The 23,484-nt window shown below is 39.7% G+C and overlaps 1 protein-coding gene across 2 annotated transcripts in view; it reads right to left on the bottom strand.

Moving 5' to 3' along the window:
* The window catches only part of LOC121528899 (SLIT-ROBO Rho GTPase-activating protein 3-like), a 73,819-nt gene that overhangs the window by 45,088 nt on the left and 5,247 nt on the right, over positions 1-23,484 (bottom strand). For both annotated transcript variants that reach the window (XM_041816547.1, XM_041816555.1), the window contains exon 2: positions 6,403-6,598. In XM_041816547.1, the coding sequence (XP_041672481.1) occupies positions 6,403-6,598 (196 nt within the window). The remainder of the gene's footprint in view (positions 1-6,402; positions 6,599-23,484) is intronic.

Genomic DNA, 23,484 nt, shown 5'->3' with positions numbered 1-23,484 from the left:
GAGATGAAGGGGTCACTGCACATTTGTTAAAGAATCAGCAAAAAAAAGGGTAAAAAGGCCAGCTGTGCACACACACACACAAAAACACACGGCGTGCCGACTGCATTTGCTCCCATGCTCAGGGGAGCATGTGAGTTTAATCATCCTCACACTGCAGAGTTTGTCTTCATCTTTTGTCTTTAGAGAGCCTTTTACAGTTCCTAAACCTGCAGCCATTGTGAGAACTTAAGAATGCTTGATCACATTACTTCTTTTACACAGCCTGTGTGTGAAAACACCTTTAGCTGTCGGCTGAAAGCTGACCTAAGCTGGGATTCGATCCAACTCTAACTTTATTTCTCCAGCGTTGACTGGTGTAAGGAGAAGAGTGAGAATGAGATGAATGATTTATCACTTTAAACACCTTTGTTGACAAGGACAAAGACCATCAAAAGGAAGTTAAAAAGCTGATAGCTATCATCGCTGGTTTCCAACCACAGAGGCTTTTATCATATCAAAACAGAAGTCAGCAGCTACGGAAAAAGTTATGAAATGTTTACGCAGCACAAAGCTCCACCAGCATCAACATCCAACCATCCAAAACCTCAAGCAGCAAACTCAAGCAAGGTGTCCTTGATAAAAGATGAGTGATAGGTCGATACTGTAAATGTTATGTGTATATTGACTTTTATGAACAGAGATCTAGTGACGAGCAATCTTGCTCACAGAAAGCTGCTTTGCAACAGCTCTTTTAAGTTTCAGGAAGTGTTGTAAAAGGTGGAGTGCTGCAGGTAACAACATGTTTAACAATTTAGCATGAAACTACTCAGCAAAAATAAGGCTGTGGAATATACAGTCATGGAGAGATGTGAAAAGGAATCCTTTAATGACTAAAAATCATCTAAGGATTTTGTATTTTTGTTCCTATTCTTAAAACATTCTGCTATCACACAAAAACATTTAAAAAAACAACAACCAAAGAATGGGGTCACATAAAAAAGACATTACTACCTCCGCCAAGGAGGTTATGTGATCAGCAGGGTTTGTTAGTTAGTTTGTTTGTGAGTTTGTTTGTTAGCAACATAACTCAAAAAGTTATGGACAGATTTTAATGAAATTTTCAGGAAATGTCAGAAATGGCATAAGGAAGAACTGATTAGATTTTGGGAGTGATCTGGATCACCATCTGGATCCAGGAATTTTTTAAAGGATCCTTTACTATTGGGAGATGGGGCTAATGGCGGAGGTCTGCACTCTCCGAGTGCTTTTCTAGTTTTTTTTCTAAGTTTCGTGTTTTTCTGAACTTTCTATTTAATGTAAATTAACCTTTTGTTGAGCAAGAAATACTTCCTTAGCACCCTCCTCTGAGTGTATAATCTTCATTGTTATTTTACTGTGTGGAGAACCTCAAGGCAGTATCCTGGGTCCTCCATTGTTGGTAAAATAGCCCATTTCCCACTGCTTTGTTTCTATGACTGTGCAATCAAGAAAGTTAATATATCAGTAAAATCAGATTCTACATTACTCCTCTTATAAAAAAAAACTGTATCATATGTTCTTTTCTTACACAAGGTTTAAAGCTCCCTGGTTTGTGTTGACATGGAGCGGCAGTAGTTGGCACTGTTCCAGGTTCAAACCGCCTTAGACTGTGTGGAGTTTTCATATCCTCCCCCATGTATTCATGGGTTCTGTACATGCACTCCAGCCTCATCCCAGAGGCCAAAAACATACTCATTAGACTGATTAGTGGCACTAAATTGCCTGTAGGTGTGAGTCTGAGAATGACTGTTTGTCTGTCTCTACATGTCAGCATTGTGACTGACTGGCAGCCAGTCCAGTGTATCCCGCCTCTTGTCCACTGGCAGCTGGGACTGACTCCCACCCACTGTGACCTTGAACAGGATAAGCAGAAGAGATAGTAATTATTTTCGAGTCATAGCCACTCACCACTTTGCACAGGCATAGTAGTAGGTAAACTCCATCAATCATGGGGATCTCAATCAAAAGATAAGAAGCAGAGAGGCAGTGCTCAGCTCCACCTACCTACCATCCTCACTTCTTGTTTTGAGGACTGTTCAATAAAATTTGCACTCCATAAAGTCTGTGCTGAACTTTAAACAGACGTTGTTGCATCCAGGATTCTGGGGTATTCGTTTCTAATACCGTCAAACCTTTCCTGAATTTTACCAAGGTACACATTGTTACAGTAACATCTGAAACCCACATTATACAAGTCTGCCCTTGTGTGCATGCAAGCACAGCGTGTTCCCAATAGGTGTTTTATTTAATCCTTTAAAATAATGCTGTGAGTTTACTAAAAAAGACATTGATTACAGGGGTGCTGGGAGTGATTTATAGTCCAATCATTTTTTTACTCCATCTCTCTCTCTCTCTGCATAATAGCCCCTGTAGTAGATACAGACACATTTTCTTAAGGCATTTACTATAAAGATGAGCTCATTATATAGCACGTCTTCATGACGGTAATCAAAGCAATACCGTGGCTATTTTTTAATACCCTAGGATATGGTGTTATCGCATTACTGCCATTCCTAGCTGTATCATGGTCCTTTTTCTCATAATGAGGGAGAAAAGCTGTTAAAAGTGGACTTTCTAGGTACCGGTGTACCTCAGTTAATAGAGCAGGTGCCTGAACACAGAGACTACAGTCCAAGACACAATGGTTTGCAGGATCAAATCCCTGTCCTGATGCTGTTTGGTGCACGTCTTCCCCCATTCTCCTCTTTTCTTTTAATTTCTCTTTAATTCAATGCATTCTGGGTTACTTGCTGTGCAAACCACTATGGGCCTTTTTTACAGCTTTTCTCCCTCATTATTAGAAATTCAAATAAAAACAAGTTTCAAGACATGGGCCTGCACCACTACGAAACTCAAGATTTTCTCTGGCTTTGAAAATTGTTGGCATTATTTGAGATGGCATACTGGGCACATTGTACCTTCAAATTTTTAAATTGTTCAACAAGATAGAATATGCTGAAATTATAAAAATTACAAATAATTTAGCATGACCTTTCTAGAAATCATCAGATGAAAAACTGATCCATTGCAGCATGTTAAGATTTTTCCTGAGTCAGAAATGCAGCAGTTTTTTTGGGATTTTCACTTCAGTCTTGAAGATTATATCGAATGAGAAGTCCTGACGTGTTTTCTGTCAACTCCTTCAAATCTTTGATCATTTTTTTCCTCTGAGAGATTTGTTCCTGCTTTGAGGATTTCTAAGGCTGTCTGGTAAAGCTTGCTGTAGTCTGCAGCTACTGCACTTCTTCTTCAACATTATAACAAAGCCATTAGACTGGCCTAATTCTAACTCTCAGTATGCTTCACTTTCAAATCTGTGCTGCTTTTTCTTTAGAAACGGGCCTTTATACAAATCTGATGAGCTGTAACCACATGTTCCTTCAATACAAAGACACATTCAGTCAGTCCATGACCCTTCACTCCTCTAGATTCTATTAAACTGTATTAAAGAAGGGGGTTCGAGCTAAGAACATTAAAGACTGAATCTAGAAAGTTATTTTGTGAGTTAAAGAGCTGCATCCTGATGCTAAAGGTAACTCGTAGTTCCGGGCATCAGCACCTTTTCTTTGCCTTTCCTTTCATCCTTGAAGACTTTGATAAAAAAACATGAACAAGCTCTCCCTACAGGCCGTCCTTTCAAGCAGAGCAGGTGTTTGATCCCGTACATGATGCCAGGAACCTGACTGTAAATCTCTGGCTGACGGCTGCTCCTGAATACAGATGAGACTGTAGTATTCAGGACACAAAGGAACTGATGCAGAACTATTCATGTACAATGACAGAAAGAGGTTTTCTACATGACAGCCTACAAAAAGTGCAACAATTCCTGTATCACAGTGAGGTCTCTGCATTGTAGAGTAGGATGCTGCACCCAGATGAGCTACACTGAAAGGCAATATGATCACATATTTAAGGGTTTTTTTTTTACTACAGTTTTTTTTACTACTACAGCATTTTCAATGTAAATCGTCTTTCTAAAACGGTACCCTGAGTCATCTTCTCTTTAATGACATCTTTGCTGCAGACACTCTATTACAGAAGCTTTTTAAATGTCTTTGACAATCTCCTGCCTACCTTTTTATTAGATCTGATGCAAGAAATGAAAAGTGAAAGGATCGCAGATAAGAGAGGAAGGGTATACAGCTCACTGGTAGAAAATGTAACAAGAAAGAGCAAGCTCTAAAAGTCAAAGAGACGTCAGCGTGGGATTATTAATGATTGACTAAGTTGGTCCATTGTACTGCATGATTATGAATCTAGCCTTTGACAGCGAGACATAATGATGACCATTTAATGTGATGTTGAGGATGGGGGGGTGGGTGGATCTGGGGCAGCAGGGTGTAGGAAAAAGTCATGCAATGTGAGTTTCTCACAGGGGTCTCCCTCCCAGAGAACGCTCCATTTATCAATGTCCCAGTGACGGGAGCTCGCCGCCACGATCACGCTTTATGTCCAATCGGCCAGAGAGACTGAAAGAGAGACATGAAGAGCTTCTCCTGAATAAACCAGCGCGTTTGTTACACATGGCTGACACACACGGGTCACGTGAAAGGGTGTGCTGCTGCCTATGAATCAATTACACCGTCTGTAGTGTAGTGCTTTAAAAGGTGAATTTGTTTTTTCTGCTGCGTGGGTTCAACAATATAACACTGAAAAAACCCAAATAGATCTTAACATCCATGCGTCATCTTTTCTGAGCTTTACATCATATTGAAACATTCACTTCTAAAGTGAGAAACAAACATTTACCAAATGTATTTAAAGTGAATCGAGATGTAAAAATACAGTCAACTCACAATACAATACAATATACATCAAGATACAGGGTTAGGATCTGCGTGCGTGCTGCCACTGTCTCTCTGGCTCTAATACCAGATGTGTTACATTAATGTATAATTAAATAAATCCATCCATTTTCTACACCGCTTATCCTGCTTTGGGGGTTTGCAGGGGGCTGGATCCCAGCTGACAAGCGAGACTGGGGGTACACCAGTCAATCGCAGGGCTGACATATTGACACAAACAACCAAGCACTCTCACACTCACACCTACGGCCAATTTAGAGTCACCAACTAACCTAAGAAGCTAAGGAAGCTGCAGTACCATGAGCATACCCAGAGTTTACCGGTTTTGTTTTTCTAAACGTGGATTTAATAACGACTAAGGATGGAAGAAAGGAAACTGACACTCAAACAGGAGCTAGCTACTGCGGCTAACATATAGGAGCCGTTTTGTAGCACAGGCTCATTTGTTAATGGCACATTATCATTCAGTTGGTCACCCTTTTAAGGTTTATTTGGTTGATAGTACATCTCTGTCTCTATTAAAAGCATGTTAGTGAAAAATAAGGATTTTTCAAATGCTAAAGGGGCTCAGCTAGCCTCTTACTGTAAGTATGTACAAGACTCTTTTAGACTCTTTCCTCCCTTCATCTGGATAAATGATGCTAGGAGGTCTGTTGGACTGAGTATTTGTGATATTGATTGCATCCATGACAGGTAAATCTGTTAAACTGTGGTAAAAATCACGTTTTTGTGAAGTGTAGAGATCATATGTAATGAATGTAGAACTTTTCTGATGATAATTGCAGCATATAGATCCATTTAGAACTGTTAGGTACTAACTTTCTTCCATTTCCATTCTTTCCTAACGGCTGTCTCCCATTTCCTGACTACCATCAGGCATTAGGGATCATGTGGTTACAAACAACCTATTGTAAGGTGTGATTGGCTCCCTATCTTTAACTGAACCTAACCCAGTCCTTCCATATGATTTCTGATCATATCAGCTTTTTATGGCTGTTTTGTTTATGTACAGTTAGAAAATTCTCTAAAAGTCAAAGTGAGTTGAAGGCTGATCTGAACAGTAGAGCAGCAATTCCTCAACACGCTGCAGGGTATGTTTGTTTCATGACCACAGATCTCCCTTACACAAACATTTGAGAAAATAAGAGTCACTGGAAGGAAAATAGAGCGCAGTTTCTTTCTTTACGCTCCCAAATAAGGATGGGATTTGTTTTCTCCGCCCATTGAGAAATTATGAGTTTTTGGGGAGCAACGTGAGGTTGAATGGAAATGAAATGACAGTCACGTACAAAGGAAAAAAAGTGTGTGTGATGGAGGGGGGTTGTCTGACCTAGTTGGGAGGAACACAGCAGCCTGAGGCCACAAGCTTCCTTGGCCCTGGCTTCATTTCAGGTCAATTCTTCTGCATTTATCCCTGCTCTCTTTTTTGGCTCTTATCCCTCTTCTGTCTGCCTCTTTCTGTTTTTTTTCTCCCTCCCTCTCTCTCTCTCTGTGTGCCAGTGTAAGTATGAAATATGTAGCAGTTATTTATCAAGCAAGCATATTTGATTTAGATGTTCCAGTTCTCGGGGAAACTCACTTAAAGTGCTGGTGCTCTCTGGAGGTGCGGATCTTGGCGGAGTAGCGCTCGGCCAGCTTGTCCAGTCCTCTCGAGTACTCAAGCTGGAGCTCGGCCTTTCTGCGGAAGAACTCCTGCAGGTCCTGCAGCAGCTGTAGCCGAGACTCAGACTGCTGCTCCAGACATCGGAACTGCTCCACCAGCTGGTTACGGATCTCTGTGAACCAGAAAGAAAGACCACCTTCAGAACAAATACAGCCTCACAGGGAGGGGGGGCTTACATGCTGGGCCTCTCTTCTGCCAGCCAGACTGTGCTAAAGGTCAACATTGAGCCAACAATAATGTAGCAAACAGAAATATGTGAGGATGCAGCCAAGCACAAGAACTAATAAAGTAACAAAGTCATCATAATAGGATCAAACCGGATGTCAAAGTGGATCTGCCGTGTGAGAATCTGTGTACACATTTATGTGGTGGTGGTGGTGGGGAGGCATGGGGGTGTCTAAATGCTGGGGTTGCACACGTGCATATGAGATGCATGTCTGATGATTGCAGCAGACAGCACGGAAAATGTAAAATAGGTCAGCTTCTCAAAAAGCATTGTGCTGAGCGAGCCTTCAGAGAAGTTTGTTGTGGAAAAAAAATTCCAGGCTTTTTTTATCGAATGCAAGATGGCTGTGGTTTTCTGCTCGAAAACCACTGCTCCTATTCATGGTCTGAGAATGAGAAAAAATATATCATTGGCAGTAAATCACACAGTTATTCAAACTGTATTTAATTGTATTACAAATGTAAAGCTTTAGACTGTAAAAAAAACATTTGTGATACAAATTAATGATTTAACTTTGGGAAAACACAACATCATGTCTTTGTGGCTTTCTATAGAGGTCAACAGACATGTTTTAATTACGAAGACAGTGCTGGCATTTGTACACTTCTTATGCAGCCACGATCTGCAAGGCATCCTCTAAGATTTCCCACATGTGCATCTGAAATCTGTTTGAAGAAGCCTGTACTCCTAGCATTTTACTATTCCCCTTTATTCCAACAAGAGTCGGGACATCCTGCCCCAGACGTCAACATGCTAAACCGAATGGTAGTACTAAAGGCTCATTTATGCACGTATGAAAATAAACCAATGCCTTTTAAATGTTACAGCCGTAATTGTCCTCATACTGATATGTGTCTGTTATGTTAAGGTGGACATTGAAGCTGCTCCATCCGTCACATAGACTGAAGAAAGAATGGGCCGTCCTCTGCCCAGCTGTGCTCTTGTAATTGTTTGTTTTTGTGCCAGGGTAAGCTAGCATCTTTGATATGTTTGTGATTTCTAACAACTCACTCAATATTCTGCAATACTTCCTCAGAAAACTTGATTAAGTTCTGCCTTTTCGCAGATGATTCTTCTTCGTTGTGTTTGCTAGTCTGCATTGAACTGTTGGTTGCACTGCTCAACACTGCCCCCACGATTGGCAGTGGTGTTGCAACATTTGGTCTGTATCTGTTAGCTTCAAGAGACTAGAGGAAAAACTGATGAAATGAACACAGAGTACAGACAGAAAGGCCCCTCTGTATCCGTATGCGTATGAGCCTTCAGTGGTTGGGGCAAAGGGTGATTTGGGGTTGAGCCTTAGAGCAGAGAGGAAGTCAAATATCTTAACAACATTCAAGCAGATGAGCTTATCAAATGTTTGACATCACTCCCACTAATATTAAAGTCAACAAACTCAGCACATGAACATCAAAGACTTTTAAATCTCTGCTGGTGTTATGGTCAGACTTGTGACCATGTAAACTAATGCTAAATCACATTCTCTGTTTCTTTCTTCAATTTAATTTAATGTTCATCTAATGAATAAATGATAAAAGTATCTGCAAGTACTCATGGTATTTTTAACATCTGTTGTAACTACGGCATAACAGACAGGTGTCTCGAGGCCACCGCCTAACATGGTCATCCTTTAACACCTGTACAAAGTGGAGTTAAACTGATAAACCGACAGCAGTATGTAAAAGCAGAGCCCAGCTTACCAGAAGTGAAGGTTCTAGTCATGAGGAGGACAAATTTCCCTGGTTGAACAAGCTGAATAAAAGTCTGGGAACTAAACAAGCCATTAAATTGTCAAATCCTGAGGTACTTTGCTGACAAGATCACTGGATGCAATTAAAATTGCCTGGTAGCCTTATTACCAGTACTACTAATATTGGTGCTGCTGAAATTCCCACTGGAGTTGGAAGAGTCAGCCATGTTCTGTTCTGGTTGCTGGGGTGACTACATTCTCACCATAAACAAAAACGCTCAAGGGTTTGACTAAGAGCAAGCTGAAGCCACCACTCTCAAGCAATCTTGATTGTTGTGTTTACACACCGTATGTCCGAACAGACCAGAGCAATTATGGAAAGCTGCTATGTTTCAAATCTACTTTTCAAAATGATCCAGGTGTGAAAGCCCTGACAGACTTCAATATTATACTTATTTTTAATTTACATTTACTTTTCCAAGAAGTCTTACTCGCAGCATTAACAAGGGAGAAGACTTTTCAACAGAGTCCTCAATTCAAAACACAAAGTCAGTAACGGAGAGAGAGAGAGAGAGAGAGAGAGAGAGAGAGAGAGCGAGAGAGAGAGATGGACAAAATGAGCAGCGAATCTCTGCCTCTACTTTACTTGTAAATGTCTTGTAAAGGTGTACTTAGATGACAGAATGCACTGCTAAGAGCGATAAATAACTGCGGCCCATTACAAATACGCAGCACTGCTTTCAGTAAGAAAGACTGCTTAATAAAGAGATCACTCTTACTTATTTATTAATATTTTCATTCTACTCTTTATTCTATTCTAGTAGAGTCTAATTACATCTTTCAGAATAAATACCCACACACAGACTTCCAGCTGGGCAGCTTGTATTAAGAGTCCTCTGGGAGATGAGGTGATAAAAATGTCCAGCAATATATCAACATCCTTTTTACAGTTCTGTATTAACACGGAAAGGAAAATAAATATCCTTTTTTATCACCTATATACTGTTTATTGAGAGGATGGCATAAATCTAGGGGCTAAGTGGCTGCTGAATGAGCAGCCGTACACTAACCATAACCAATACACTGGTCTGCTGTTCTGCATTATGTAAGAACAGAGTGACTATGAAAGGTAAGCATTTTTTATTAAATACATCTGATTGACCAAAAATGACCAAAATTTGGGTCGCAGTTCCCCTTGAGGAGTTGATGGTGGGTCCTGTGACTCAACCAGTTGAGAACCAGTGATTTAAGCAACCCAATTCTGACCATTTTTAAAACTGTATGTAATAGCTATCTGCATAGCCAAGAGAGACATCCACAACTACTCCCCTCCTGTTAAATGCACTGACTGAAATAGAGGCTACATCTCAAGTAAAAAGAATGATGTTGTTTCAGAGTTTTTTTGATCAGCTTCCTATATCTGCTGCCTTTTATCCTTTACTCTTGCACTCCAGCACAAAAGGCAAGTGATGTTATCTGAGCATCTTTACACCACATACTGCTGATGAATGCTATCTACAGAGCAGAAACACAAAAAATTCAATCTACAGAGCAGGATGGGTTTCTCTACCATCTAAATACAGTTCCATATTTGCATGAGTTATGCCTTAAATTATGATGTAAAACCCCTCTAAAACCTATGTTAAGTTGTTACTTTAGTAGTGTCATTGTTTGGTTCCACCACTGAGATGTAAGGTTCAGCTAATCTTGTAAGATATAAAGTCCAAACTAACCAAAATATTGCCACAGATATGAGCTTTTTACTTAATTGATCAGGCTCCTGGTGGGTTTTCCCAGGCCTGATGCAGCTCACTCCATACTGGTCATGGTTGATCCAGGGGCGGCTGCACGTGTGGTGGAAGGGTCAGATGGATTTGGTCCAGCATATATTGACTGTTAATTTTTGCACTTTGGACTAATAAGTTGGTCAAGTTTTAGGCTGAACCAACAGATCTACACAAAATTGAGGTCTTTTTCTTTGTTCATTCTCAATCATTTAAGTTCAAAGTGTGTTTTAAGCACTCAAGTTTGTTTTGTTGTTCATACTTATACATTAAAATGTGTTAAAAGACAGAGGTTTTAGGTCTGAAATACATATGTGATTTCAAGTATCAATACAGACATCCCTATTCGAGAGATGGGGAACTTTAGACTGAACAAATTAATAAATTTCAGTCCTTCTAACACACTTTGAAGTGTAAGAAATAATGACGACTACAGAAAAAGACTTCAGTTGATGTAGGTCTAATAGTCCAGCTTAAAACTCCACTAACTTAACTGTCCATACAGCCAGTATCTACAGCTAAGAAAAGGCAGATTTTTATAGCCAAAATATCACCTGTAAATATTGGCAGAAATTTTCATATCTGTCAATACCGACAGTATCATGCATCCCCAAATATTTTGGTTAGTTTGGGCATTACGCTGTTCTAGTTAAGAAGAACCTTACTTCTCTGTGGTGCAGCCAAGCAATGGAAGAACTTCAGACTTGTTTCAACAAAGGGTTTATTGCTGACATTACACCATAATTTAAGACATAACTTACACATAGGTGGTGCTAAAGGCCATAGAAACTAAAAACTACATTTATTTCAAAGGCCAGGTACTTTGGATACAATACAGAACCATTACAAACATATTTGTTTAGTTTTGGCAGTGTGCAGGAGTTTTTTATTGATCTATTTTTGATGGCTGAAAACAAGAAAATTAGCCCATACTGGTGCTGAGGACCTCTAGTGATGTTTTGATATTGGCACAAGCATCACTCTCATTTGATTGTTACTAACTTCTGGTATCATGACAATCCTGTGACTGGAAAGCCAAATCAAATCCCCTTCATCATCACAGATCTCGCAAAGAGCAGCTGAGACAGAGAACCAGAGACATGAGATCACACTGGTGGATTAAACCTCCACACCCACGCTCACAGTGGGCTCAAACCTCACATCTCCTCCTGTAAGACAATATGAAGCAGTTCAGCAACAATGAGACGGCTGAAGGTTGCATTATGACGGACTGTTTCAACCATGCATATGATTTGTATGCACTGAAAAGAAACTTTGTAGAAATGTATGAATGGAAAAGATGTCCCAGCAGAAGAGAAGCCCTTTTGTTTACTTCTAAATGCTGTTTCTGTACGTAGAAGAAAAGATTTTCAAAAATGCCTCCCCCATCGTCTGTGAGCAAAATGTGAATGAAAGAGCACAAACGAAGGAGGCAGAGTAAATACTGAGTCCCTTGCTGTTTGGAAATGTCCCCCTCCTGGTCCCCATAGTTGCCCAGTTGCCTGGTTACATGCCTCTGGAGGCATCTCAATGAGAGCAGACCGTTTCCCTGTTCTGACAGTCACAGCAGTCAGTCTGTTTAGCATAATAGCCGGGGACAAGGACAACTTTTTGTGCTTTGAAATACTCGATAAACAGTCTGCACTGATGAACGGCTCAGCAATCAGGTTCAAAAATAGAACGAATTATGACTGCAATACACCCCTGCGCTATTACACAGCACCAAACTACAGCAGTGACTGACTAAAACCCTTAAACACAGTGACAGAGCAGAAAAGACAAAGTCATGAGGCAATCTAGATTCATTTAAATGCATAATTCTATCTGTGCAACATCAAATACACTCATGATATTTGCATTGGTTGTCTCCTGTGAGGAGGTTATTTTTAGAACCTAAACTGTTACTAGGGACTGTGCAGTGCTGCGCTACATTCAGTGAATGATTCAGGCTTTTGCAGAGTGATGCATAAGTATGAGGAAGCAAGAAAGGAGTTCAAGTGAATAATATACCAGGATTTAACCCTCAAATGCTGAAAGAGGTCTCTTTTATCCATTTTAAATGAAAAATAGGAGGAAAGATGATCTTACAGGAAATACAGAGTCATATGATGAAACCGGTTTTCTGCCTGGGAACAGCGATGAGCCAATACGAATAAAATATGCCACACACAAAGGCTTAGGACATTTCTGTAGTTGTGCCTTATTGATTTTCATCCTGGTGTGTTTGACTTTAGAAAGCATTAGTCATTTTTTGCAGAAAAAGGCTTCTTTCTTCAGCTAAGGTAGGGATGACATGATACCAGAAAGGATAAATCAGCATTATGGCACCTGTTTCACTGTCACAGCAATACAATTAAAGTCTAATGCATTCAATATTGTGAACCTTTTTGGTTTTCAATTAGCAAAAAAATGAAAGCAAACGCCTACATATTGTCTTAACTGACACTCAAAAAAAGCTCCTCACATAGTGGTGCAATGTAGACAGTGTGTAGGAGAATTCACTTATTCCTCATTTCTCAGGGCTGAGCAATAAATTGGTTTAATTTATTAATAAAATGTATAGTTTAGATGACATCTAAAATTTCAATTCTGAGTTTCTCTTGATCTTTCTCCACTGTTCCGCTTGGGCGCCCTGTAGTTCACACCCCACTCCCTTGTTTATTTCCAACAGAGACACAACAACATGGCTGCCAGTGTTGATGAAGTTCCCAAAAAAAAGACAGTGTTACCATAAAATACTCCCCCTTCATTGAGACGACATAGTGCACTCTGAGGACAAGTTCACAGCATACACTTCTATGACACTTTTTGGTTGTTTGCAATTATGTGATCCTGAATGTCTGATGGGGGTCAGGAGGTGGGGGACAGTCATTAGAAATTAATGTAAACAGAGGAAAGTTAGTACTTTACAGCTCTAAATGAACCTATGCTCTGCAATTACCATTAGAAAATTTCTACATGCATTGAAAACAATCCCTACATTCAACTAAAAAGTGGTTTTACCACAGTTTCACAGATTTACCTGGCGTGAAAGTAATCAATATCACAAATACTCAGTCCTCCAGCCCTCATAGTCCAGGGGTGTCAAACTCAATCACAACAGGGACCTGATTATGAATTTAGGTCTAACCTGAGAGCCCAACAGGGTCAACATTTAACCATAAACTGTCAACCTTATTAAAAAAAATCTAACATAAAAAGTCAAATTTGTTTGTTCAAAAGGTCAAAACACAAAAAGTCAAAATCATGTTTTTAAAAGGCAAATATATCAAATAGAAAGTTAAATTCATAAGTTTAAAAGGTCAAAATATGAGATAAAATTTGGGATCATGACTTAGAAATGTTTGTATTTGAGATCAAATTTGAAATCTTGAGTTAAAAAGGTCAAAATATAAGATTACATTAAAAATCATGAGTTTAAAAGGTAAAAATATTAGATCAAAATTTCAATGTGAGTCTAAAATGTCAAAATATGGGATTGAAAGTAGAAGGTATGAGTGGAAAAGGTCAAATGTGAAATAGAATTCAAAATCAGTTAAAAGGTCAAAATAAGTCTTAAAATTTTAAATTGTGAACATAAAAGGACAAAATATGAAATAAAAAGTCAGAATCATTAGTTTAAGTAACAATTTTGAGATGCAAAACTGAAAATATGAAAAAAAAATCACAAATTAATCTTTTTTCCTACATTCCAAACTTTTATTCAATTATTTTCACATACTTTGTAACTTTTTATGACTTAACAAGGATATTTCTAATCATAAAGGTTAAATGTACATTTTTTTACTGGAAGAAATCTGCAGATCTCATATCGGTGGGCCAGTTACAAAGAAATATGATATGATCTTGCAGGCCAGGTGTACCATGGTACAGGCCCCCAGGCCTTGAGTCTGACACCCTTGTCCTTGTGTACAGCGTTGTCTAGTCAGATGGCTGGAGACAAGAGTCTAGAAGAGTCCTGCACAGAGCTAAGAGGCTAGCTGAGCCTCTTTTAAAATCCTTGTTTTGTCAAAAGCATACTTTTGAAGCAGCAATTTTAGCCAGACTGGTACCAAATAAAAAGCCATTTGGGAGCTTTCAACAGAGGCACATCTTTGGGTACTGTGGGCAAGACCATGTGTCTAACACTGACATGCCAAGGGGAACAGGGATCAGCTGATTGATACAGGAAAGGCAGCTATGCTTTTACAGGCACCTGGCATGCTTTCCCGGGCCTGATCCATCTCACTGTACTGGGTGCTGAGGACCCAGTGGGCTGGTCCAGAAGTCAGGGGCTACTGTGTCGGGCGTGGAGGTTTAAGCTGAGAGAGATGGTGCATGGGCCTGGAACAGGCCTGGACTATGGCCATCAGAGGAAGAAGGCTGGAGCAGTACAGGACAAAGGTTGACGCAGAGAAGTACTGAAACCAGCATATGCTCCTATACCTGACCTGACCTTGGCATCTTAAATACAATGAAAACAGCAGGTACTCCTTTTCAATGTGCTTCTCTGACTATTATAAAAGAAATAAATGAGCAGGAGATAGACCTTCTTGTGGACCTCCAGCTGACTGTGTAAGCCCAGCTTTAGCTGCATGCTAACATGGTCAACAGAAAGAGAGCCCACAGTAACTAGCTAAAAGGAGAACTGCTACTTAGCGAAGCAGAGTTAGACATACTCCCATTAATAAAGGGATTTTTCTGAGTGTGTGCATACTGGGACAAGGACTGCACAGTTGTTTATCCTGACTGAGCTATAACAAAAAAAAATCAAGATATCCATGCATTTCTAAGGGTTTTCATCCTTTAATTTTTTATCATGGGGAACATATTGCCAAATCAAAACAGCTGATAAAACCCTTGGCTCCTCCTCCTTATCAGCTACTAACTCCTATGTTCAAAAAAATACACCATACCCCTGTAAGGTAAGAGGTGTAAATTATTTTCCTGCTTTGGAACCATCTCAGTTGGTGCAACATCTTTAATGTAAGGAGTGCTTAAAACTCCAGGCCAAACTAGACGTTAAGTACAAACTAGGCTTAGTTTGAAGTTAAGCAGTGGAGAACCATTTTAAGTGTCAGACTGTAAACATACAGACATTCTGCTGTAAAGTGAAGCATTTTGACTTGATGTAAACATATAAACAAAAATATAAAAGTAGATTTCATCAGCTGTAACCAACTACACTTAAAGTTGTACCTATATGAATTTTAATTCAGGTGCCTATGGTACAGAATGTTCCTAAACCAGATCAGCCACATTGTTTAGTCACATGCCAACTGTCTAAACGTTTCAGGCAAACTATAGGGAAGCAGCAGCTTTAGGTGACCTGTTATAAAGCCTCGATCTCCTATTTTATCCTGCAGATTTAAAAACAACATACCATGTGTACACACCAAGTTCATGTCTGTGGTGGCTATATGCCTGGATCCCCAACAAGATAATGTACCCAAAAGAAAGAAAACTATCGGTCACTTTTGCCTCGCAGGGTTTCCAGTTAGGCTCTTGTGCCGTTGCAGCAGACAGAGCACCAAATACCACATAGAGAGGGTCCCCTGTCACCACTACAGCCTGCTCAGATTAGCCTGGCACAGCTCTTGCAGTGGCCAGCAGCAGTCTCTGGGGCTGTGTCTGCAGTTAGCCATGCGTGGCTAGTCACATGTGACCTAACTCAGACTGACACGTTGACATAATTTGGTACAAATCAAGGCTGTGTTCTGTGAACGCTTGTCTTCTGAATGCAGTAATGGCTATGGTATGCCTTTAAAGTCTACTTGCTTGAGTTCACATTTTTTTCTCCACACAGATATCTCAAACAAGGAAAGGCATCACTGTTTGTGCAGCCACAGGACAGGAAAAGCCAGTGTGTGCTGTGCAGAATTCTAAGTAGTTTTCTCCTTAAATCTTTTATCTGTCGACTGTGGGTTTGTTACCTGTCAACACAATGCACGGTGAGTCTTACATGTGACCCAGACAATGGAAACAGATACTGCCTCATTCTTTTAACGAAACTTTGACATCCAAGCCAGTCTGAACATTCTTTCTTTATGATGAATCCACACAGAGGGATGTGTCTTAATGACCTTGTGCAACGTGTTTCCGTGGTGAATATGGTGAAAAATCAAGTGTCAACAATGAGACATGACATTGTCATAATGTGCAACACTTGGATAGATGGACTTAATACCTTTAACTCTATCTTTGTGAAAGAAAGGGTAATTTATTACCGTTTTAGTTATTTTGAACCATACAATCACAATATCACAGTGTTATTTTGCTTGAAATTATTTTAAGTTTAAATTATTTTTAATTAAAACTAAACAGCTAAGGTTGTCAATTTATTTGTTACACCTACCTTCTTGTAGTCTCACAATAAGTGAAATGGGGATCATCTGAGTGCAGTCAATGTGTCTCAAGTGGTTGTAGTATAAAGACACCTGTGTCTGGAAGGTCCAGTCAATGGTTAAGCAGTATTCCTGGCAACCATTACAGCATGAAGACAAAGGAACATTCCAAGCAACTCAGAGAAAAGATTATTGAAAAGTATAGGTCAGGGGCCAGATCCAAATAAACTTCAAGGTACTGAACATTCCTCAGAGTTCTGTTAAATCTATCATCAAAAAATGGAAGGAATATGTCATGGTGGTGATGGCAGCATCATGCTGTGGATGCTTCTCAGCAGCTAGCCCTGGAAGGCTTGTAAAGGTAAAGGGTAAAATTAATGCAGCAAATAAGGGAAAATCCTGGAGGATAATCGGTCTGTCAGTCTGCAAGAGATCTACAGCTTGGGAGAAGATAGATTTTTTTTCAACAAGACAATGACCCGAAGCATACAGCAAAATCTGAGTACAGAAGTGGTTTAAAGACAACACAGCTGGGCCGTAAAGTATACCCCCGCAGCCTCTGACCTAAAGGGCCCCGCCATGGCCTGACATATGGGATGTAAGCACCACTGGTGCGCTGCATTTTGGCCTCTGCAGCGCTGTGGTACAGGCATGATATGCATGTGAAATTATACATAGTAACCAGTTACAGCTCTGCCCGCTTGGTACAGTCTGCCTCCTATAAGCATAATGAGTAGCTGACAGACATGTCAATTAATCAGCACTTACAGCCTCATCCAATCCCCGCCTCCTGACTCAACTCTTACGAGCCAATGACAGCCCGGTTTGCTGACAAACACTGGTAGTTTGTCAGCAAACCGGGCTAAAACAGCAGCATGTCCAAACGACCAAAATTATCTGCATGCGAGCATAAAAGGGACATTACAAAAGGAGGAAGGACTTCTGAAGTGAAGAGAGAAGTTTTTGAGAATTATTTTACAGTAATACAAGTGGGAATTCTAATGGCTCAAACCCCACGGCTGCAGACCTAGCTTGCTGGACAGGTGCCGCTGTCAAACCCATCATCATGTTCACAGATTGATAGAACATCACTGACCGCTCAAACTCAACAAGAAGCAACATCACCAGATCAGGAGCTAACCTCCCTTCAAAACCACTATCAAGTCCAGTAACAAGCCTTGATCTCGCAAAATGAAACGCTGCATGAAAACCCTGATTTTTGACCCCTAGACGGCTACAGCAGCGAGATCATGCCCGTTTATGTAGAGTGCAGTTCTTTATCTTTCAAACGGATTCAGAAATCACAATCTCAGTAGTTTAATGGAACAGAAGAGACTTAACGGACTTCCAGTGGCTGTACAGACGACTAACTGGCTCAGAAAACTGAAAAGATGCTCCGTGAGGGCACAGAGTAAACATCTAAAGGTAGGCTTTATTTCACCTGTGATCATCTGTGATAAAATTAGAATTATATCCTGCAGTCGTGCTTGTTTGGGAGTATAGAGGTGATCGTACGGCATAGAGCTACTGTCGTGTTGTCCCACACCTGCTGTTAAAGTTTAAATAAAATTATCAGAGTAATTGTGCATAGCTGTTGTTTTTCTATGTGTTTAGTACATGCAGTTGCTACAGGTCTGCATATACAGGTACATCTCAAAAAATTAGAATATCATGAAAAAGTTCAATTTTTTTTGTCACTCATTTCTGAAAGTGAAACCCATATATTATATAGACTCATTATACACAGAGTGAAATATTTCAAGCCTTTATTTCTTTTGATTATGGCTTACAGATAAGAAAACCCAAAATTCAGTGTCTCAAAAAATTAGAATATTGTGATAAAGTTCAATATTGGAAAGTCATGGTGTCACATCCTAATCAGCTAATGAACTCCAAACACCTGCAAAGATTTCCTGGGCCTTTAAATGGTCTCACAGTCTGGGTCAGTAGGCACTCACAATCACACAATCATGGGTAAGACTGCAGACTTGACAGATGTCCAGAAGACAGTCATTGACACCCTCCACAAAGAGGGTAAGCCACAAAAGGTCATTGCCAAAGAAGCTGGTTGTTCACAGAGTGCTGTATCCAAGCCTATTAATAGAAAGCTGAGTGAAAGGAAAAAGTGTGGTAGGAAAAGGTGCACCAGCATAAGGGATAACCACCGCCTTGAGAGGATTGTCAAGCAAAATCCATTTAAGAATTTGGGAGAGCTTCACAAGGAGTGGACTGAGGCTGGAATGAGGCACAGCCCAATAGACATGGGCTACAAATGTGGCATTCCTCGTGTCAAGCCACTCCTGAACCAGAGACAATGTCAGAAGCGTCTTACCTGGGCTGTGGAGAAAAAGAACTGGACTGTTGCTCAGTGGTCCAAAGTCCTCTTTTCAGATGAAAGTAAATTTTGCATATCATTTGGAAATCAAGGTCCCAGAGTCTGGAGGAAGAGTGGAGAGGCACAGAATCCACATTGCTTGAAGTCCAGTGTGAAGTTTCCACAGTCAGTGATGATTTGGGCTGCCATGGCATCTGCTGGTGTTGGTCCACTGTGTTTTCTGAAGTCCACAGTCAACGCAGCCATCTACCAGGACATTTTAGAGCACTTCATGCTTCCTTCTGCTGACAAGCTTTACAGAGATGCTGATGTCATTTTCCAGCAGGACTTGGCACCTGCCTACAGTGCCAAAGGTACCAAAAGCTGGTTCAATGACCATGGTGTTACTATGCTTGATTGGCCAGCAAACTGGCCTGACCTGAACCCCACAGAGAATCTATGGGGTACTGTCAAGAGGAAGATGAGAGACACCAGACCCAACAATGCAGATGACCTGAAGGTTGCTATCAAAGCAGCCTGGGCTCCCATTACCCCTGAGCAGTGCCACAGGCTGATCGCCTCCATGCCACGCTGTACTGATGCAATAATTCATGCAAAAGGAGGCCCAACCAAGTATTGACTGCATAGAAATGAACATACTTTTCAGAAGCCTGACATTTCTGTTAAAAATATCCTTTTTTTAATTGATCTTATGTAATAAAAATTTTTTGAGACACTGATATTTTGGGTTTTCTTATCTGTAAGCCATAATCATCAACATTTCAAGAAAAACAAGTAACAAGTCTATATAATATATGGGTTTCACTTTAAGAGACGAGTGACAAAAAAAATTGAACTTTTTCATGATATTCTAATTTTTTGAGATGTACCTGTAGACTCATGCAGACTATAATATTGTTGACAATTTCAGCACCCTTGTGTTGCAAAAGCCTGTTTGCATTTTGCTTTTGATGTGCTGTCATTGTTGTGTTGTTTCATGTTCAGCTTTATTGCCTCAAACTTAGCGGGACATTGGTGCTCCTCATTGCTGGCATGAAAAAATAATATTTTTCAACTGTTGTTCCAAGCTTGTTTTCAGGAATAAGAGTTCAGCTAATTGTACTTTGGTAACTTTTACAGACCCAGATAGAGCTAGACAGAGAGAATAAGTGAGCAAGCCTGAGCGTTACACACGTCATGGGAGAACAAATAGAAATAGAGACAAAGAGCTGATAAACAGTGCACCATCAATGCACAAAAATCACACGTTTGGAATTTATCAGGTGAAAAACTCCGTCTGCGTACATTTAATTATTTATTTTTATTTATTTATTTATCTAAATTTTGAGCAAAATGGATTCTTAATTGCTTATACTCAACAGACATCTTATTTACAGTGAATGTTCTAAATGACGTGGCTCTGATAAGTTTAGAGTTTAAAATAAAGAGAGCAGTGATGATCGACGTAGCTGGCCAGTGGATCCATGTGTTATGTTAGAGTTCAATATATGAGACAGCATCGGTCCGCTAAAACACTTAAGTCTACTGTGCAATATTCACTGGTAAACTGAGATTTACTGTTAGGACGGATGATCAGCTCATTCTTTTTTTTCACTTCTCAGTCATTTTCTGTGCACAGTGCTGTTGCTCTCTCTCTCCTGCCGGGTCGGTCAGAGGGGAGGAGCTGTCTTATCATACCGTCGAATATAAGAATATATATACAAGGGCCCAATGAAGGTGAGCTGCGGAGGGACCCTTGGATTTGCGTTATGGGGCTGCAACAAGGTGAATGTTCTTGAGTGGCCGAGTCAAAGCCCAGACCTCAATCTAATAGAGAAATTGTGGCTGGACTTGAAAAGGGCTGTTCATGCTGGATCCCTGTGCAACCTGACAGAGCTTAGGCAGTTTGCAAATAAGAATGGAGTAAAATTACAGTTATAAAATCAATAAAACAGTAAAACATCCAATGGGGTGAACACTTTTTATAAGCACTGTATATGAAAAAAATACCTATAAAAGTCCCAGCAGATGATGTGTGTGCGATTGCAGATCCCTAGATAGCCAGATACATGTGTTAATTAAATAAAGGAGTATTTCAAAAAATTAAGGCAAATACATCAACATGAATAAATCAGATTAAAGGAGGGGTCCTTTGCTGGATTGTCCAGGGACCTAGCTGTTTCTGTGGGAAGGCCTAACACAGTGTTTTGAAAGGATACACTCTCCTTTTTAAATGAATAATTGCATCAAAAAGCCCTTATCTCTTCCATAAATAAGGTGCTAAGAACAGGAAAGAATATTGCAAGCAAATCCTGCATAGTTGAAATTATCAAATCAAAACTCCACAAAACATCTGCAGTGTCCCAGCAACAATTATGGTAGTGTTTTAATGTAATTAAGACAATGTGCAGAAGTTTGACTGATTTTTTTTTTGTTAATTAAAGACTACAAACTGCTCAGTCTTGAGTTACTTGGACTTGAGATTTTGTTGATAAGGCATCAAAAATACATTTGACTTTTAGAAGTTCAAAAGTCTGGTTTTGTGACCAAGTCAGTTTTTGGAAATGTAATCTCTTCAACAAAATTAATGAAAATGTTACACAGTGTTAGACCTACACATATCACAGCCATTTCCATTTAATACTAGATATAAACATATTTCCATCACCCAATATCTAATAAACATATATAGTCTAATTCCATAGTGCCTTACGTTTTCTTGGTAACTACAAATCTTATGAATAACTGTTTACAACTTACTCCATTACAACAATGTGTGCACCCGACTAAAACAGCTGGACTTCAAACAGATCTCACAGCATTAAAGATAATGTTGCCTTTGGCTAAGAACACAGTATAATGCATTATGAAGGGTATCCCCCTCATTTCCTCGTGTTTTGGTTTCAGGGTCAGCAGGAAGCACAGAGATACTTCATGCTTGTCGACTACAATCTCTAAATGAAGATTTTTCATTTGGAAAAAGAAACTACTACACTGCTTTCCACATTATTATGCAAATGACATTTGTCTCTTATTTTCCTAAATATTATTGCAAATGACAGAAAATTTTTCAAGTCATTAGCCGTTAGAGCATAATTCAAATGTTTTTGAACAAACTTCATAATGATAACCATTATTCTTTAAAAATAAAAACCTCAAAATCCACTGTTCCACATTATGATGCAAAACAGAGTTTTCAAAGATTCTATAGGTTGTAAAGAACTGAAAACGGTCATTGATTGAATTTGCAGCATTAGGAGGTCATATTTACTGAAATCAAAAGCTGTTTCAATCAGAAACATCTTAACAGGCAAAGTTCCATGTTAACATAGGAGCCCTTCCTTGATATCACCTTCATTATTCTTGCATCCATTGAACTTGTGAGTTTTTGGAGAGTTTCTGCTTGAATTTCTTTGCAGGATGTCAGAATATCCTCCCAGAGCTGCTATTTTGATGTAAACTGCCTCCCACCCTCATAGATCTTTAGCTTGAGGATGCTCAAAACGGTCCTCAACAGGGTTGAGGTCAGGGGAGGATGGGGCCACACCATGAGTTTCTCTCCTTTTATGCCCATAGCAGCCAATGACACAGAGCTATTCTTTGCAGCATGAGATGGAGCATTGTCATGCTTGAAGAAAATTTTGCTACAGAAGGCACTGCTCTTCTTTTTGTTCTTTGGAAGACAGTCGTCAGTCAGAAACTCTATATACCCTTCCGAGGTCATTTTCACACCTTCAGGGACCCTAAAGGGGCCTACCAGCTCTCTCCTCATGAATCCAAAACATGACTCCGCCACCTCCTTGCTGACGTCACATCCTTATTGGGACATGGTGGCCATCCACCAACCATCTACTACTCCTCCATCTGGACGATCAAGGGTTGCACAGCACTCGTCAGTAAAAAAGACAGTTTGAAAATGAGTCTTCATGTATTTCTGGGCCCATGTCAACTGTTTCTGCTTGTGAGCATTGGTTAGGGGTGGCTGAATAGTAGGTTTATACATGACAGCGAGCCTCTGGAGGATCCTACACCTTGAAGTTGGTGGGACTCCAGAGGCACCAGCAGCTTCAAATACTTGTTTGGTGCTTTGTAATGACATTTTAGCAGCTGCTCTCTTAATCTGATGTATTTGTCCGTCAGAAACCTTCCTCATTATGCCTTTATCTGCATGAACCCGTCTGTGCTCTGAATCAGCCACAAATGTCTTCTATGTTAATATGGAACTTTGCCTGTTAAGATGTTTTTGATTGAAACAGCTTTTGATTTCAGTAAATATGACCTCCTAATGCTGCAAATTCAATTAATGACCATTTTCAGTTCTTTACAACCTATAAAATCTTTGAAAACTCTGTTTTGCATAAAAATGTGGAACAGTGGATTTTGAGGTTTTTATTTTTAAAGAATAATGGTTATCATTATGAAGTTTGTTCAAAAACATTTGAATTATGCTCTAACGGCTGATGACTTGAAAAATTTTCTGTCATTTGCATTAATATTTAGGAAAATAAGAGACAAATGTCATTTGCATAATAATGTGGAAAGCAGTATTTGACATACTGCTCATGGTGGCACATTATGTTAAAGGTCACAAAAAAAAATATTTTAGCTTCCGATAATGACTAAATGATGACTATAAGACAAAGAAGTATCACCTGATTGTG

The sequence above is a fragment of the Cheilinus undulatus genome, linkage group 3 (genome assembly GCF_018320785.1).
Source record: "Cheilinus undulatus linkage group 3, ASM1832078v1, whole genome shotgun sequence".
Taxonomy (NCBI): Eukaryota; Metazoa; Chordata; class Actinopteri; order Labriformes; family Labridae; genus Cheilinus; species Cheilinus undulatus.
This window is presented reverse-complemented; position numbering and strand designations above follow the sequence as displayed.